Raw genomic sequence first — 12,980 nt, forward strand, 5'->3', positions numbered from 1 at the left:
TGCACACAATCTGAATCCACAATGGGTTCAGGCAGACAAATCCAAATCTGACTACTCCCTTTTTCTTTAATTTCTTATTTATTTTATTTTAATGAGGGAGAGATACAGAGAGAAAGACACAAAAAAGACCAGAGCACTGCCCAGTTCTGGCTTGTAGTGGTGCTGGGGACTGAACTTAGAACCTCAGAGCCTCAGGCATGAAAGTCTTTTGCATCATCATTATGCTGTTTCCCCATCTCAGTATAGATGCTGCAATGATCAAGCAAACATGGGCTGAAGCAGAAAAAATCCTTCCATCAAATAAAACAGACTTGGAATCTTAGGACTTCTACCCTAAGTTAGTTACAGGGTTATCCCAATAGGCTGTACACAGAGCCTCAGTAGTAAGCTTAGCCCACTGTTACTTAATTTTCTAATTCCACTCTGATTTATATAATGGAAATTATAGACCTCAAAACCAAATAAAAGATAAGACACACCAACTATTTTCATCACTAAGTATATGGTTATTTAAAAGCCAAACAAAATTTTAATCCTGCCATTCAAGTCTTCACCCCTTCCACAGAATTTTCCTATTTAAATAAATTTTATAGTTATACATTTCCATAATGTATGGTATGCACCACCACCACCACCACCACCACCACCACCCCATGTTTAACATGAGGAAAAAAAAAAAAATCCCACAAAATTCTATCATGCCATCACTGAGCACAGCAAAAGAGTCAAATTCTGGCTATCATACAAATATGTAGTTTTTAATCATAATAAACATTAAAAACTCTTTAATATTTTAGCAAAACATTACTATGACTTTGGCAAACACAAAACAAGCAACATCTCTATACTAGCTTAACAGTTAAGTGAAAATACCTGTTCCAACAAATGGATCAAAGACAATATCATTTTCTTTCACTTTCCCATGGTTGGCCATGATGAATGATAAGCCAGCATCCATGCTTGTATTCCCAATAAAGTGTCTCTTTTTGACACTGTAAGACTCAATAAGTTCTCTCTGTCCATCTGCAATCTAGACCAGATATATTTTTTCAAATTAGTGTAAGTGTAGTAAAAAAAATTAAGATGATCATTCACAATAAGATCAAGTACCTTGATGAAGAGAACTTCCCACTTACTTAGTCCTTTTAAAAAGGATGCTTGCACCATTTCTAGTTAAAAGAATAATAACAATATAGACACACTTTAAAGTATGATTGAAATAGTATGGACAGACACCTTTTATTTGTTAGTGTATTGCCATTTGTCTTGATTTCGCCAACTAAATGACAAGTGATTTTTTTACAGTTATACCAGGGCTGGTGATAAGTTTTTTCCATTCTTTTTTTTCCATAGGTAGCAACATTCTATAACATATACCACCCACTAGCAGTTTCAGGGAAGTAGCAAAAATCCTCTATGGTAATTTCATTTAACTGCAGAATGAAAAGCACTCGACAAATCAGATCCTTTAGCTACACAGCACTCTGACTTTTTTCTGCTTTATTAAAAACACAGGTCAGACTTTCTGGAGAGTCTCATGCCAGTGTTTCCAGTTACACCAATGTCTATCTCAGCCCCTTGCCTACCAATGTATTGTTATCATATGAATCTCTGACAAAATAAACAAAACACATAACTACATAATCTCACTGATTATAAAATTCATATAACAATTCTGACCCACAGTTCTACACATAAAGAGTGAGATACAGAGGCCTAGCGTTTAGCTTTTAAAGAAATAAAATGAGTAAAGTTGGGAGGGTGAGGATACAGAAATTTGATGGTGGGTGTGCAACTATACACTGTAATCTTATAATCTGGTGACATACTATTAATAATAAAAAAAAAAAATTTAAAGAATACTTGCTTACCCATCTACCAAAATAAATATTATGTGGATTCTCAGGGATGCAATTTGGGTCCAAACCATAATCTTCCAAAATAGAAAATACATGTTGTGGCTTCTTTAAATTAACTTTTCCTTCAAATGGCAGAAACTCTAGTGCCTAAAAAATGAAAGTGACTCAAACTGGGAAATGGTATGCATGTACAAACTATTGTATTTAATGTCAAATGTAAAACATTAATTCCCCAATAAAGAAATATAAAATTTTTTTTAAAAATCTAATGTCTTATGATTATATATACATGTATATATAGTACTTATATAATACCTAATGCCTCTTGTATAAGTATAGATAGGGGGCTGGTGATGGTGCACCTGGTTGAGCGCACTTGTTATGCAAGGACACAGGTTCGAAACCCTGGTCCCCACCTGCAGGGAGAAAGCTTCAGAAGTGGTGAAGCAGTGCTGCAGGTATCTCTCTGTCTCTCTCCTTCTCTCAACCCCTTCCCTCTCAATTTCTGACTGTCTCTATCCAGAAAATAAAGATAAAAAAATTTTTAAAAGATATGCATATTAAATAAGACAAAATAAGTAATGCACTTAGCACACTTTGAAATAATTACAAGCAAAATTTTAACATACAATATAGTACAAAAGTCCTTAACAGACCTAATAACAGAGGTGAGACTACATTAATCTCATAGGTTTTTTGCTAAATTTACTTACATCTATTCGTTTGATTTTTTCTTCCTGTGTCAGTGTTTTATTAAACGTGTGAATCTTTATTTTATATGTAGAATTGGGATGTAGAAATGGAACCTAAAATAAAAGCAGATAAATTCTTTAACATTAGTCATTCTACATTATCTGCAGATAGACCTATATAAAACCTTGTTTTACTACTCACCATCTTCTCCACTGGGTACTTTTTAAGAGAACTATACAGCTCCTCTGGAGATTTCCCATGACCCCATAGTTCAAATACAGACCTAGGATGTAAATTATTGATATTGACCTTAGTAAAGAAACTACTTCACATAGTAAAACATAACAATTTTTTCACTAATTCTTTATGTCCACTCCACTGAAACAATTATTGTTTATGCTTTCTTTTTAAAAAAATTTAAAATTATCTTTACTTATTTGACAGACAGCCAGATATCAGCTGGGAAGGGAGAGTTAGAGGGGAAGAGACAGACACCTGCAGAATGCTTCACCACTCGTGAAGCTTTCCCCCTGCAGCTGGGGACTGGAGGCTTGAAACCAGGTCCCTGTGCATTGCAACATTTGCACTCAACCAGATGCGCCACTACCTGGCCCATTGTTGATGTTTTCTAAGTAAAAAATGAGAAATGTATATTCTGAAAACAAATATAACAAGTCTAAATTATACACAGAGCTGAACTTTTCACAGAAGAATGGAAATTCTTAACATAGGTCAATTTTTTTCCAAGTTTTTGTCTTATATTAATATACTGAAACACATCATGTGCCCAGTTCTCTCTCAACTCATTCCCACTTCCCAAAGTCCTTGGCTTTGCTGTAACATGCTACATCTGGTACAAGTTTCACCTTGTTTTTTCCCTTTATTTCCTGCTTTTTTGTTTGCTTCTTACTTCTTAAGGTATGCCTACAAAGTAAGTTTTTCAGCCATTTTACCACTGAAATTCTCTTAACCTGGTTCAGCAAATAAATCTCCTCTGTTCTTGGACCACCATCCAGTGGCAAATGCATGTAACTGCAAGTAACACTAAGCTCTGAGCTCAATAACCAACCACTCCCACCATCAGTCAATATAGCAAAAAATTAGAACTGATTAATTATAAGCATAGTATACTCCCATCAAGAGACACTGTAAGTTCATCTTACTTGGCACACACTGTTCGTTTCATTAAGTTTCTAGCAATGTCTTCAGAAGGAATGCTAAGAATCCAAAAAGGAGACTGGAAGAAATAACAATAAACAACTTAAAAAGATACATTAATACGTACTAGAAAAATATAATACAGTGTAAGAACACTTTCAGAAATGACTATGTAAACAAAGTCAGTGATTTAAGACTAAAGTTTTCATATTCAAAAAATTACTGTAAAAAGGGAGGGGGTAGATAGCATAATGGTTATTCAAAGACTCTCATGTCTGAGGCTCTGAAGTCCCAGGTCCCCTGCACCACCATAAACCAGAGCTGGGTAGTGCTCTGGTTTAAAAAAGAAGAAAAAAAATTGATTAAAAAATTGACGTATAGTATGTATATCCCAGTCTTCAGAATTTTTTTAAAGATTTTATTTATTTATTAATAAAAAAGAGGAGAAAGAGAAAGAACCAGACAGCACTCTGGTACATGCCCTGCCAGGGATTAAACTCAGGACCTCATGCTTGAGAGTCCAATGCCACCTCCCCGACCACTAGTCTTCAGAATTTTTACTGTTGTTAAATCATACTTTAAATATAGCTGTTTTACTTTATTTTTTTATATTTATGTATTTATTCCCTTTTATTGTTGTAGTTATTGTTGTTGTTGTTGTTGTTATTGATGTCGTTGTTGTTGGATAGGACAGAGAGAAATGGAGAGAAGAGGGGAAGACAGAGAGGGGGAGAGAAAGATAGACACCTGCAGACCTGCTTCACCGCTTATGAAGCGACTCACCTGCAGGTAGGGAGCCGCTCAACCGCAGGTCCTTGGGCTTTGCACCACGTGCAATTAACCCACAACGCTATCGCCCGACCCCCTAGCTGGCTTTTGTTTTTTTGTGTTTTTTTTTATTTATTTATTCCCTTTTGTTGCCCTTGTTGTTTTATTGTTGTAGATGATATCATTGTTGGATAGGACAGAGAAATGGAGAGAGGAGGGGAAGACAGAGAGGGGGAGAGAAAGTTAAGACATCTGCAGACCTGCTTCACCGCCTGTGAAGCGACTCCCCTACAGGTGAGGAGCCAGGGGCTCGAACAGGCATCCTTAGGCGGGTCCTTGTGCTTTGCGCCACCTGTGCTTAACCCGCTGCGCTACGGCCTGACCCCCTGCTGTTTTATTCTTAACATCATAATGTGTTCCTTTCAATCATTTCTTTTTCTAGGTGGTTATGGTCATCTGTGGGGTGAGTAGAGCTCTCACAAATAGCCATGGTGGAAAATTACAGACTACATATCATTAAATCAGTGTTGTTTTTTGTTGTTTTATTAAAGGAAAGTCTCCAGGCACATGGGGGAGGGAGATTCCTATGTCCATGTTTCAACACCCAAGATTACAAAAAGTTTAAGTTCAATTCAGATAACCCCTTGCCTAAACGTAGTAAAGCCCAGCAGAACCCTGACCTCGATTCATCACCATCACTCAATCATATCCACTTTCTCCCTCTTATTATCCTTCCTTGGCAAGTAAAAGTGGCAAAATAATGTAAGGGGACCATATTTAAATTCCCTTATCTTTGGCAAGGAATCCTCCCCAGCATACCCACTCTTTCTTCTTCCAGAGTTTATAATGCTTTACATAAAATTTGAAATAGCCCAAACAGGAAAAAAAAGGTGGTGATTTTGACATTACTCTTACTAGAGAAAACATTAAAGCTACCTAATGAAATAATAAGATAAATCTTAGCAAATCTAATCAATGAAAAATATTATGCTGCCCTGCTAGCGGTAAAATCTGTATAGTAACATGCATTAATAATATCAAATGAAAGTCAGACTGCCTAGTCATAGGTAGTATTCCCAACTGAGAAAATAAGGTAAATGAAAAAGAACTGGAAGGCAGTATATGCCCTAATCAAAAACGAAGGAATAGGTTCTGTTAAGGAGGGGAAAAAATGTGGATTTTTTTCTTGTTTTATTTTCCAAACTTACATAATATACTGATACATTATTAAATACAAGATACAAGTTTCAACATTGACAGTTTTAGACATGTACAACTTTACATTTTCATCAATATAAACCTGAAGTCCTGCTAAATTCTGTATTCTATCATACCTCTTCAACAAAATAGCCTCTTTTCAATAGAGGAACAGACACAAATTATGGTACAACTATTGAGTTAAAAATAAACTATATACAGTAATGAATACTAGAACTGCATCTACATTACTTTCCAAAATATACTATTTCCAAAATATTCTTTTAATTCAATTCTTCCTAGAAACAGACATAAGTAACCACAGAAGTATAAATTTAAGAATTGCAGTTTCCTTTCATTCCAAAGATTTATGTATAATACGCCTATAGTCAACTAAAAAATATTAATTGGATTTACCTTTCCATAAGTTTCTTGAGTACTGGTGAACTGACCTCCAAAAAGTGAAAGCAAAGACTTTATTTCCTGTATTGAAAATAGTACACAGAGAACATCTTTTAGCATAGGTAACTCAAAGTCTGTTAGCAGATACAGGTATAAAATAGTGTGTTTGTTTGTTTGAAGTGGACTGATGCTCTGCCTGAGTCACTGAAATGTCATCAACGTACAAAAGGCAATGCTGGGGTTTGGGTGGTGGCGCACCTGATTGAGAGCACATGTTATAATGTGCAAGGACCCAGATTCCAGCCCATAGTCCCCACCTACAAAGGAAAAGCTTTTCAAGTAGTGAAGCAGAGTTGTAGGGGTATCTCTCTCTCTCTCTCTCTCTCTGTTTCTCTATCACCACCTTTCTTCTTGATTTCTGGTTGTCTCTCTCCAAAAAATAAAGATTTATTTATTTATTCCCTTTTGTTGCCGTTGTTTTATTGTTGTAGTTATTATTGTTGTTGTTGGATAGGATAGAGAGAAATGGAGAAAGGAGGGGAAGACAGAAGAGGGGCAGAGAAAGACACTTGCAGACCTGCTTCACGGTTTGTGAAGCGACTCCCCTGCAGGTGGGGAGCCTGGAGCTTGAACTGGGATCCTTATGCCAGTCCTTGCGCTTTGTGCCACCTCCGCTTAACCTGCTGTGCTACTGCCCGACTCCCAAGATTTTTTTTTAAAAGGTAATGCTGAACTGAGAAGTATTTTACAATCACAACCATAGTATTTCCTAAGAAAGTTTAGATAGAAGAGTTAAAACCCTCACATGAAATACCCTGGTTTTAAAGAGAAACAAAAACTGTAGATTAATAAATATTATAATTAAGCAGTAAAAGTAAAATGAATGAATAAACTGATGATTTCAGAATGCTTAGGAAAGAAATAGGTGACTAACTTGGGTCTAAGGAGTATCATTATAAACACATTAAGCACAGTTGTGGCAAATTAACTTCTTTCTAGATAATGTTACAGCAGTAGAATAAGAACCTGGTGTGCAACTGAGATAATAGGGGCATTCTTTTTTTTTTCTAATTTATTGATTTAACATTCATTTACAAAACACTATAAAATTTCAAGATTATAGTTTCAGGCCGTGTGTGTGTGTGTATGTGTGTGTGTGTGTGTGTGTGTCTGTGTGTGTGTGTGTGTGTGTAGGATGTATCTCTCTCTGCATCTCTCTCAAAAATAAAATAAATTAAAAAAAAAACCCAAGGGGGGGAAATAGCAGAGTATATATACATCACAAACTTCTTTATCTAGTCATCTATACACCAGCATTTTAGATGGATTCCATCTTCTGGCTACTATGAACAGTGCTATATTCCCTTGCAGGTGAAGAAATAAGGGCAGCGAGGGAAAAACACAAAGCAAAACATGGACTGAGTGGGGATTATTGTACCAAAGCAAAGCACTCTGGAGAAGTGGGTGGGAAGGTAGGCTTAAGTAACCTTGGAGTCCTGTTGCATAGTGATATAAAAGAACTCACGTTGTGGGTGAGAGTGTTCTGCAGAGAACCTTCATGGGGAGAATTCAGAGTGGAAGCACTAAACTAAACCTATGCTATTTAGAAATCAAAATGATGGGGGCTGGGTGGTGATGCACCTGGTTAAGCGTACATGCTACAATGTGCAAGGGTTCAGGCCCCAGTCTCCACCTACAGGGGGGAAAATTCATGATTGGTGAAGCAATGCTATAGGTGTCTCTCTGTCTCTCTCCCTATCATCCCCTTGCCTCTCAATTTCTGGCTGTCTCTATCCAATAAATAAAAAAATAAATAAAATTTTTTATTAAAAATATCAGAATGATGTAGTAGGACTAATGTTAGGTGATAAAATTTCCAATTCTTTCCTTTTTTTAAGCTTTTAGGTGTTTTGCATTTTTAACCTTTTGCTGATTTTAACAGTAGATTCCAAAAAAGCAGCAAACACTAATGTTTCAAATGTAAAATTTATTTCACAATGTTGCTTTTTGTTTGTGCTTTACCATAGCACTACTCAGCTCTGGTTTATGGTGGTGCAGGGAGTTGAACCTGGGACTTTGGAGCCTCAGGCACAAGAGTCTCTTTGCTTAACCATTATCCCCACCCTCCACAATATGTTTTAATGTACAGTGAGCAATGTTCATTCTTAACCTATAATTTTTCTTTTAAGTCTTTTTTGTTTTCTTGACTTAAAAGTTATAAAGAATGAATATTGCTCATTGTACATTAACACTATTAAAATCAGCAAAAGGTTAAAATCACAAAGCACTTACAAACACATTAGAAAAGACAGAAACACTAACTGGTGGAGAGGCTGGGGTGGGGGGACTCTCCTACATTGCTGGTGGGAATATAAATTGGTTTAACTCCTATAAAACTCAATCTAGAAATTCATCAGAATTATAGAAATGGACCTACCTTAAGACCTAGGGATCTTCCCAGGGAAAAGAAAGACCTATCCAAAAAGACGTATGCACACCAATGTTCACAGCAGTACAGTTTATGATAGCCCAAATTTGGAAGCAACCCAGATGCCCAATGACAGGTGAATGGCTAAGGAAGTTATGGTACATATACACAATGAAGTACTCTGCAGATGCTAAAAATGATGAGGCCATCTCCTTTGCAATAGTGTGGTCAGAACTTGAAAGCATCATGCTGAGTAAGACAAGCCAGAAAGAGAGAGACAAATAGCAAATGGTCTCATTTATCCGTGAAACTTAAGAAGAACAGTAATGGAAAACATAAGGTGATACTTAGAGTTAGGTGAGGCATATTGCACCATAGCAAAGATCTCTTGGGAAGGAGAGAAAGGGGCAATGACTTTAACTGACAGTAAGGACAATATCCCAAGATTCAAATTTTAAAGCAAAACAAGAATTGAACAAATATACTGGGAAGGGGAGAAGTAACACTGTTCTTACACACCAGACTATCATTCCTGAGGCACCAGAGGCTCTAGATTCAATCAGTGCAATACCATAAACTAGAGCTGAGGAGTGCTCTGGTAAAAATTAAATAAACAAACAAGAACTTGGGGAAAGCAAAACACATTGTTATTCATGGCACATTCACTTTCCAGTTGAAAATTTTTCCACATTAGGTAAAAATAACTTATACTGTACAGTGAATATAGAAATGTGACATGAGTTAGAACATGACTGGTGTATTAACTCCTATTGAGTTTTTCTAGTATTTTAGCCACTCATATTTCCATCCATTTATTTCGACTTTAAAACAAACAAACAAACAAAAAAAAACAGGTGACTTTACTTTTAGCTCCTGAGACAGCTGCCAATTGAAAATGGCACACACTCCATAGAAAGAAAAACTAAAAACACATTCTAAACTAAAATAGATTACATTCTAATCTCTCATTTATTTTTAAAAAATAAGACTTTTTAATGTTAGTATTCAGTATCTATTTTTTTCACTTACAGCTTTTTTATTAGTGATTTCATAATGATGAACAAGATTATAGAATAAGAGGGGTACAATTCTATACAATTCCCATCACCAGAGTTCCATATCCCATCCTCTCCATTGGAAGCTTTCCAGAAGCTACTCATAATGGCTCTAGCCAGCAGCTCAAATGTGGTAGATGAGTCCCAAAGTTTCAATCATCCCTTTGATTACTTTCCCTGAATGGATCTTACATCACTCAATTTAATACTCATCAAAACAAAACTAATATGGACAAAACTCGAAGTCAGGCAGTTGAAGGCCTAGTCAAAGTAAGAAAACATTTAACCTAGTAGCCAAAATTTGAGATGTAAAGCTGTAAGTATTCTTAAGAAAATAAAACAAAAAATGTATATTAGAACACACAGGAAGAAATGATTATTTCAACTGTAGAAGTTTCAATGAAAACTGAAGCCTTAAAATGCAGGGAGGAGGACTTCTGGAGGCAAGGCTACAGAGTAGCAGCGCTGCATCTCAGAGCTGTTACCTCTCCCTGGTCAGCTAAGAATAACAAAGATCACCTGAGAACACAAGACAAGATTTGGAATACTTTGGGAACCCACCAAACACGTGTGGCTATGGACAGAGTGGGGCCTAAGGAGAGATTCCTGGGGCTGAAAGCCCATATCTACTCAGGAGTGACTGGTAACGGTCCGGCTGTTTGCCAGTTGAGGCACCACCTACAGTCTGAGTTTTACCAACAAATAAACTGTTGATGGGAGGGAATGAGAGGGTCCCCTATGGCTCACCAAATGCAACTGTGAGTCTCCATTGCTACTGTTCTCTGGAGGCTGGAGTAGCAGCAGGGAGGTCCCGTGATGACACTGGGGGCAGAGACCTTATCGGACAACTCAGGAGAAGATATACACTCTCAGTGGTCTGGAAGTGGGGCTGTATAGTGGGAACCTTTCCACATTGTTCTCCCCATGAATTTGGAGACACATTCAATAACTGCCTCAGAACCCATGGAGTACAAACAAGATTTGTTTAGAAACTCAAGAGGGCCAAGGACTGCTGCCTAGCACAGCACTTGATGCTGACAGAGAAGCCAATTGGCCTGGGGTTTTGGACTCTCAGAGCATAAGAGCCACCCTGCATAACCACTGTGTTATCTCTCCCCCATCCTGTTTTATCTCTAGATTAGGAGTGGGTAATTAAACTAAAAATCTACTTATACTGAAAAAATCCACAGGCTCCCACAGCCTACAGGGAAGATAAAGAACAAAAGAGGGTTTAACAGCCACTGTGCTTCACCTCAAGGATAGACAACATTGAAACAACTGTTAATCTTCATAACTGTAAACTCTTTTAGTACCTTACTTAGACACAAGTCAATCCAGGCAAGTGTTATTAGTGGATTGAATAGCACTGAGAGAGGAGCCTCATAATACACCATATACAATGGTTAAACCAAGAAGAAACATTGGAGAAATGAACCAGGACAAAAGCCCAGGTAAAACTTGCCCGAAGGCAGAAACACATAATGAGAATGAGAATAAGATCCAAGCACTAATTGAAACATTAGTCACAGGAGTGAGGAAAGAATTTGAAAACAGTATCATCAGGAAAGGGGAAACAGCAGATGAGATTCTGATAGAAAACACTGTTTTGAGGTAGAGAGCTGAAATAGCTGAGCTAAGAGCACAACTTGCTGAACAAGTTAATACAGTGTCAGAACATGGTAACAAAATACCTGCGCTACAGAAAACGGGAGAGAGAACAGAATAAGTGATGCAGAAAACAAAATTAGTAAAATTAAGGATGAACTAGAGAAAACTAAGAAAGAAGTAAGAGATCTCAAAAAGAAATTAACAGATACTGAAAACAACAACAGAGACCTATGGGATGACTTCAAAAGAAGTAATACATGCATTATTGGCTTGCCAGTGGAAGAAAGAAAGGGAGGGGAAGAAAGCATTCTTTCTACAGGACATAATAGATGAGAACTTCCCACTCTAGACAACATAAAAGACATAAAGGTTCAAGAAGTTCAGGGGGTCCCAAACAGAATTAACCCAGATTTAAAGCCACATATTTAGAATGGAAAAAAATAAGGGCAAAGAAAGGATTTTGCACGTTGCAAGAGAAAAAGAGTCACCTACAGAGGAAAAATCATAAGATTAAGCAGCAGATTTCTCCACAAAAACACTAAAGGCCAGAAAAGAATGGCAAGATACACACTGAGCTCTCAATAAGAAAGGCTTTCAACCAAGACTACTGTATCCTGCTAGACTGTCATTCAGACTAAATGGAGGCATAAAAACCTTCTCAGACAAGCAACAGTTCAAGGAATCAACTATCACCAAGCCTGCCCTACAAGAAGTTCTGAAAGGTCTCTTATAAACAATCACATCATCAAAAACATGCTATATACCAGAACGCTTTAAAATTTTAGAATAATGGCATTAAAATATCTTCATCCTATAATGTCAATAAATGCCAATGGCATGAATTCACCTATTGAAAGGCACAGAGCAGGAAGATGGATCAGAAAACACAACAAACCATATGTTGTCTGCAGGAATCCCACCTAACTCAACAAGAGAAACACAGACTCAAAGTAAAAGGATAAGGATGGAAAACTACCAATACAAGCCAATGGACCACAAAAAAAGAGCAGTAACAGCTATTCTCAATCTGACATGAGAGACCTTAAAATAAATAAAATTTAAAAAGATAAAAGATGGACATTACTTAATAATCAGAGGATCAGTCAGTCAAGAGGTCTTAATGATTATTAACATCTGTACACCCAATGAGAGGCCATCTAAATACATCAAACATCTGCTGAAAGGGCTACATCAATATATTAACAGCAACATAGTAATAGTAGGGGATTTCAACACCCCTTGGATGTTAGACCAGACTACCAAATACTTCCATATAAATTTTAAAGGTATCTTCAGTGAAACGAATCCAATTACAAAAAAAAAAAAAAAAGTTGAACAATAAACACAAAGCAGAAGTTGAACTGGGTCTGGTGTATTGCACCAAAGTAAAGGATTCTGAGGTGTGTGTGTGTGGGGGGAGGGTCATGTTCTGGAACACTGCAGAGGACCTATAGGGGGGTTGTTATGTGGAAAAATGAGAAATGTAAACTTTGGTAGATGGCCTAATGGTTATGCAAAGAGACTCTTATTCCTGAGGCTTCGAGTGAATTCACCCCCTCTACCCCATCTTGGATGGAACTCAAAGATAACAAGTTAAGTGAGATAAGTCAGAAACAAGAGGATGAATATGGGATGATCTCACTCATAGATGGAAGTTGAAAAACAAGATCAGAAGGGACAACTCTAAGAAGAACTTGGACTGTATTACACAAAAGTAAAAAACTCTGGGATTGGGGGGAGGGTTCAGGTCCTGAAACATGATGGCAGAGGAGGACTTAGTGGGGGTTGTATTGTTATGTGGAAATGTTATGC

At 37.0% G+C, this 12,980-nt stretch overlaps 1 protein-coding gene across 2 annotated transcripts in view; it reads right to left on the bottom strand.

The window, feature by feature from the left end:
- TRMT11 (tRNA methyltransferase 11 homolog) overlaps positions 1-12,980 on the bottom strand; it is a 57,981-nt gene that overhangs the window by 42,627 nt on the left and 2,374 nt on the right. The window contains exons 2-7 of one of the 2 annotated variants that reach the window (XM_007528342.3): positions 6,093-6,158; positions 3,716-3,789; positions 2,754-2,835; positions 2,573-2,665; positions 1,872-2,006; positions 874-1,030 (exon numbers count right to left, since the gene is read on the bottom strand). In XM_007528342.3, coding sequence (XP_007528404.1) covers positions 874-1,030; positions 1,872-2,006; positions 2,573-2,665; positions 2,754-2,835; positions 3,716-3,789; positions 6,093-6,158 — 607 coding nt within the window. The remainder of the gene's footprint in view (positions 1-873; positions 1,031-1,871; positions 2,007-2,572; positions 2,666-2,753; positions 2,836-3,715; positions 3,790-6,092; positions 6,159-12,980) is intronic. The other variant, XM_060190503.1, reaches the window with a different exon arrangement.

This window comes from Erinaceus europaeus, chromosome 4 (genome assembly GCF_950295315.1).
Source record: "Erinaceus europaeus chromosome 4, mEriEur2.1, whole genome shotgun sequence".
Taxonomy (NCBI): Eukaryota; Metazoa; Chordata; class Mammalia; order Eulipotyphla; family Erinaceidae; genus Erinaceus; species Erinaceus europaeus.